The following is a 6,809-nucleotide window of genomic DNA, read 5'->3' on the forward strand; positions in this document are numbered from 1 at the left end:
AAAATTTTATGATTTTTTCTAAAGGTGCTAGGATAAATTAATACAACTGAATAATCAAAAAAAATTGAGGAAATTACATTGACTATATATTGCATGGGCTTCCTATGTACAAGTAGCAATCTCATAAAGCTCAAACATAATTTCATCCTACAGCACTACAATTCCTCTAGAGTTTCCTGCTGTTGGAACTTCTATTATTCTATTGAATGGAAAGTTTTTAAGATGATTTTGCATTTTCGTTTTCATGAATGTCGTTAAAGGCGATTTATGCTAATTTATCATAGACGCAAAATTTCTCCGTACCTTCTACAGTTTTATATTATTTAATTCATTAATTTGTCCTTGGTGGGACAATTAATGATAGATTTCTCTTACATTCTACTGATACACCGATTCCCTCAACAATGAGTTCATTACTTCCTATCTTCAGGTTCACTGGGAGCCTTATATCTAGTGAGCATATTAATAGATTCGTGTTATAGATTATAAGATAAATTTCATTTTGAATTACTTTTTGTATATCATAATTCTTATTTTTTTTAACACTGTTATTTCTGTTCTTGTTTCTCTCAATATTAGTTCTAAGGATTTTTTTATTTTTTTATATTTTCTTTGTGTTTGTTGTGAGAGGGGGGGGGACTGGAAAGTGGAGATCGAGAATATGTCGTACGAGGATGCCACATTGTTTGGTCCTGGGATCTGCTCTCTCTAGAGACCTCGTTGGAATCAGCATAGTGATATGTCTAAATTACACTTCACAATGAAGTATAAAATGGTTGTTTGTCAAATATAATACCCAACTAGGTTGAGGTCAATCCCACAAGGAATATGACTAGAAACCAGGTCAATGCAATTATTTAAATTTTCATTCTGATTATTTCCAAAGGGGTTTTGTAATAACAATTGATGGTTTATCAATTATTAATTTAAAATGAAGTATGGAAATGGACTAGGACTGTGCTCCCCATGATTTAATTATAACTCAAAAAGTATATCATATTAGTGATCTATTCGAATACTTAGCATGCAAAATAGTAAGTTATGCACATCTAAATGTTTTCAAACCTTAATTAGATGCATGTCACTCTAAATGTGTTCCAAGTCATCTAACTCTTACGGCCATCTTGAATTAACTTTACCTTTCACAACTCAAGCTATTAGATGAGGTTTGTTACTAAACTCTTTTTCTATTCTAGACTGCTCTCGCGAAGGAAGTTGACTTATAATCTCATACCAATCTTTGAGTATCAATCCAAACCTCTTATCCCTCCATGCGCTGGCGATCCTATAACTCTTTCTTTAAGAGAATTATTAACACTCTCAGATACTATATATCTTACCCATTGTTGATCTGTCGCCAATTTTTGGTGTTCCTACCTTTAGATCAGTACTTCTAGCGGGACCGTTTGCCCCTTTCTTATAATGCTTTTGTACCCAGGGACGTTTGACCCCTTTGCTTCTTTTGCCAATGCCTATTATTCATTAATTGTTACTTGCTTAATATCTAGTTATTGCATATCATGATATGCTTTAGTATATTATGTGTCTATGCTCTTGTTATATTTTTCTTTTTTAATGTCAAAGTGGGAAACAAAACTCAGGACTCAGAGTCAACATCAATTTCAACACATATTGAGGAGGAGCTCACGTCAAGGGGCAAGAAACCATACTGGAAAAAAGAAAATTATCTTAATATATCCTCTTTTGATTGTCATTATCAAAAAGGGAAAGATTGTTATCCCATATTCTATTTTAATGATAAATTCGAAATTGTAGGATAAAAATAAAAAAGAAAAGAAAGCACACAGGGAAGGATAAGGATCAATAAAAATTGGTACTCAAATATACAATAAAAGATCATATAAGGTAGGCACATGCATGAAACTAAAAGAATATTGATATGCATGCATACATTAAAGGACAAGGATCAAGAAGAGTAGTACTCAGACACACAAGAAAAATAAAATTAATTAGAAGAACATTAGAAATCATCCACTAAGAAAATCAAGCAGAATGAAGGAAAGTATAGTAGTTGACCGACCATTGCCAGAAATAATCAATTTTACATGAAATATTTATACAGACATTTGCGATACAAGGAATATTTTCAGTCATGCATAATATATCCTGATTGAATGAAAAATAAAATCCTTGGACTATCCTTTACTAGAGAAAATAAAATCTTCAATCAGATTTGACCTCATCATATATCAAAGAAAGTTTCAAACGACAATCAATCTCAGCCTCCATAGATGAACCGTCAATTACCATTTCTTGCATGATCGTTGGTGATGTCGCAGAGTAGCATAGATTGTCTCACAAGTTAATCGTCAAAGGGTTCATATCATGTGATGCATGCATGTGGACTAGATTCATTGATTGGATCATAGTCTTTCTTTGCGGCAGAGTTCTTGGAACTAGAGAGCTAGCTGAGTAAAGTTTGAGTTTTCTTAATCCTTTCGGCCACACAGCACCTTCCTTTTGAAGCATTTGCAGAGGATAAAGAAGATTAGTACTCAAATATACAAGAAAAGATTATCCAATATGGATTCAGAAGAATAATTGGTATGCATGCATATATATATGGAAGAACAAGGATAAAGAAGATTAGTACTCAGACATAAAAAGAAAATCGTCCATTAAGAAAAGTAAGCAGAATGAAGGAAAGTATAGTAGTCGACCACACATGGAGAAAAATTAATTTATGTGGAATCTCTATATGGACGTATATTTTCATTCAGGATTAGCCTCCACATCGAAGGAAAGAAAATCAAACGACAATCAATCTCAGCACCTCCGATGTAGGAAGACGAAAATCAAGAGATAAAGTGTACAATTTCACTTGAACTAGAAATGTTATTCACTCTTTTATCTTGCAATAAATATTGTATTTGATAAGATGTTGTTAGTAGCCGGGGCACAAAAGAAAGAGAAAGATTAGTGTGAGTTTTTGAAATTAGAGGTTGTAGTCATTAGAGGATATGTGAAGTTATCCAGATCGGGAGATATCAACTCAAGTTGTACAATCCAGTTCATTCAAATCTCTAAAGAAAATCGTTATAAACCAAAGGAACTGGATTAGGCATCAAATCGATGATCTGAACCAATATAAAACTTTATATCCCATTTTATCTTTTAATCATTCAATCTATTCTCATATTAACTAACTTGCAGGTAAGTCGATTAACGCTTAGTAACAATCGACTATAGATTTATGAAAATATTTCAATTCACCCCTACTCTTGAGTTTCACATTTGAAACAACTGGGACGGAGCCATCCTTTTCCTAGGGTTGTCTTCACCGAAAAATTACATTGTATATAGAAATCAAATTTTGATTTAATAAATATATATACAAGTATTGAAACCTTTTAACACAAGTTGAAGATGTAAAGCCCGTTTGGATTGACTTAAAAAAAAAAAAATTAAATTAAAAATAAAAAGTCAAACTGAAATGACTTCTAAGTCAAAAAATAAAAAGTAGGGAGAAACCTACTTTTGGTTTCTGACTTAGTTTAAGACATTTTTTACCTTGTCAAACACTTCGTATCATATTTTATGTCATTTTTGACTTATTTTAAGTTATTTTTTATATTTGTCAAACACTTCCAGAAATCAAAAACTGACTTAAAAGTAAGTTTGATCAACTTTTAAGCCAGTCCAAACACCGTCTTAGTCTAATGGTTAAGGGGTTGTAAAACTTTTGTTAGGTCACGTGTTCTCAAACCTTATTAGCCTCATAAAAAAAATTTACGACAACCATTACATCCCCTTAATGAAAATTTTGGCTTCATAATTATTTTTTTACTACAACCATTACATCCTCTTAATTGAGAATTTTGGCTCCACTCCGAGACAACATAACTAATGCATGGACTAACAAGTAACAAACCCTACCAAACATGATGGAAATGATTGTCCAAGTCAAATACATTACAACCATTTTCTCAAATAATTAAGAGGCATTAATGATATACAAAAATGTATAGTGTATTCATTATATCCACTTGCTCTCTGCATTCTGATGACTGTTATTAGTGGGTAGAGTTATACCTTTTAAGGGGTTGTGAAAATTCGCAATTAGTATATTTTCTTAGTAATTCAAGTCAACCAACAAAAAATGATTCATATATAATTAGAGTCTTCTACCTTACTGTAAGGATAAGATCACTATATATCATATTCTTTCTAAATTCTATTATGAAATCACATTGAATATGCCATTATTGTATCCATGACCGTTAATGCTTAGCAATTAGCACTATATGACGATTTATGTACAAAACTCTTAATATGAGTTGAGAAATTATGAAGCATGATTGATTAATTACCTAAACTTTCGATGCTGGTGGGGTTTGACTTCCCACCCGCCATCAACGCAATTTCTTAATAGGACCATTGAACCTAAGCATTAGAGGTCAAAATTAGACCTGCTTTGGATCTACCAAGTCGATTGAAAAGAAAAAACTAATTCACCGTTCGATATTCTTTTATATCATTTGAACTCTAAGTATAGAATTACACGTGCAAGTTTTCCTACTTGTGGCTCGTCCGTGCTTTCCGAAGCGCTGCCTGTGACTCAGCATGGGAGAAGGGGGCGGAACTGCACACTTTTGTGTTCAAAGTATTGTCTGAGTGAGTGGGCAGCCTCTACCAAACAAAGTTTTCTTGAAGAGGCAGGGTTGGTTCCTTTTCGTTTTACTATTTGATTGAAAAATGTGAATAATATATAATCCCTAACAGCTTGTTTGGATGGGTGTTACTATTGTATTATTAATGTCTTTTACTCTTTTTGATTGTTATTTATATAATATCTGAAATCTCGAAATTAGTGTTATAATGTTGAATCTGAGGAAATGTCTTTGAAATTACCTTTTTTTTTAAAGAAAAGTTATATATAAATTTATAATTACCTCTATAAGAAAGATGCTACTCATACAGTTGGAAAGGGGGATTTTTAGTAACAATATTGAAACCAATTAGGTGCAATGAAACTTGTGTGTTTGGTAGAGGGTGTATCAATTATGATTGTATCAAAGCCACAAGTCAGAGAAAGGCATACAAAAATGTCTAAAGTATTAGGTAGACAGTTAGCACCAAACTAACGACTACTACTATTATTAGTATATATAATTATATATATCACAAGTGAAAACTTCAAACTAACTACTACTACTAGCTAGTATTATTTTTTTCTAGTAAGTTAAGTTGTTGCTTTTGGACTAAATGATACATGTACAACATCCCTCGATATAAATAGGGATAACAATATCCATCATTTCATAAACTTGTGTTTTTCTCTTTCCAAATTTCCCTTTATATAAGTTGGTTTAATTAATTAACTAGACGTTATATACAATGGCTTTTGCAGCAATTTTCCTATTTGTTCTTTTTGTTTCTCCGATAATGTGTTATGGCAAGGATCACATTGTTGGAGGCAGCGATGGGTGGAGTCAATCTGGAGATTATTCCACTTGGGCATCTGCTCAAACTTTCAGTGTTGGAGACAACCTTGGTAACTTAATTTGCCTATCTTTCTTTATTTTCCCTTCACAAGGAATTACAATAATTTTTCATATGTTCATTTAACTGATAGTTATTATCTCGAAAAGTTGGAAGCAAAAAGAAAGGTGATTTTATGAGATAATAATTATTATTAGATGAGTGACTGTATGAGAAATTTTGTTAAAGAATGGAAAAAAGTCTCATATTAGTGATTAATTAGACGAGTGATATCCTTATAGGTCTTGGACAATCCTCCTGCATTTCAACTAGATTTTGGTGTGTGAACCTAATTTTACAAAATCAACTAAATTTTTCTAGGTTCTAGGAGTAGATAATAATTAGATGGCTACATGTGGTGATTTCCCAATCGATTTGCGATGCATTATTGAAAATATTATGTATATGGTTGACTTGTTAGAGTTTTATGACTTCAATAAATCACATCTTATTCTAGGTTCAACCGACTAGATATTAAAACCATATACTATTATGTTTGTACAGTCAGTATACCTTTTATGTTATTTTTATTTATTATTGGAGATACATAAAATTATTTCATTTATTTTAATCGAGAATTATGTCTTTGCTTTTCACTAATTGCCATAAAAGTTTTAAATATTCTAAGTAAACTAACAAAGAAGCTCAGATGCGCAGTGGTAATTGGCAATGATACAGGTACATTGGTCACTCGAATACAATTCATCAAAAAAATTTAGTGTGTATAAACTTTTAAGCTTCCTTGCTTGCTAAAGCCTTGTCTGACATACTTGTTTCTCTTTATTTTGGAGAAATTGTAGAATGGGATTTTCATGATGCATGTGATTGATATAATACTAATAAGTAAATTAAAATAGTACCGGAAAAGAAACTTTATATGAATATGTTTTGGCAGTGTTTAACTATGGTGGAAGTCATGGAGTGAACGTAGTAAGTAAAGATGACTATGAGAATTGCAACACTGGAAATGCTCTCTTAACTTACACTGGTGGACAAAATAGCATACCCCTTTCAAGTTCAGGTGACATGTACTTTGTTTGTCCTACACTTAATCACTGTGACACTGGAATGAAATTGGCTATTAAAGTTGAAGGAAGTACCTCACCAGCAACTCCCTCTGCCACAAAGTCTATGCAACCTAATGCTGCATCTATCACATTTGGCAGTATGACCACAATGGTTTTTGAATTTGCACTTGTCTTTGTATATATGGGCTAGGAGAGAGGCAGTGCTATATATGAATCTATTTCATTTGTGTATATATCCTCTGTTATTTGTTCATGAGGGGTAAAACTCCTATATTGTGT

At 32.2% G+C, this 6,809-nt stretch overlaps 1 protein-coding gene across 1 annotated transcript; it reads left to right on the forward strand.

Annotated features, from left to right (window-relative positions):
* The first annotated feature begins 5,336 nt into the window (after positions 1 to 5,336).
* LOC125825133 (mavicyanin-like) lies at positions 5,337 to 6,807 on the forward strand. The gene is made up of 2 exons (XM_049504470.1): positions 5,337 to 5,515; positions 6,398 to 6,807. Exons 1-2 carry the CDS (start codon positions 5,359 to 5,361, stop codon positions 6,718 to 6,720), a joined length of 480 nt encoding a protein of 159 aa, XP_049360427.1. The 5' UTR covers positions 5,337 to 5,358; the 3' UTR covers positions 6,721 to 6,807.
* The last annotated feature ends 2 nt before the right edge of the window (positions 6,808 to 6,809 follow it).

The sequence above is a fragment of the Solanum verrucosum genome, unplaced genomic scaffold (genome assembly GCF_900185275.1).
Source record: "Solanum verrucosum unplaced genomic scaffold, falcon-dt-bn FXZP01000206.1, whole genome shotgun sequence".
Taxonomy (NCBI): Eukaryota; Viridiplantae; Streptophyta; class Magnoliopsida; order Solanales; family Solanaceae; genus Solanum; species Solanum verrucosum.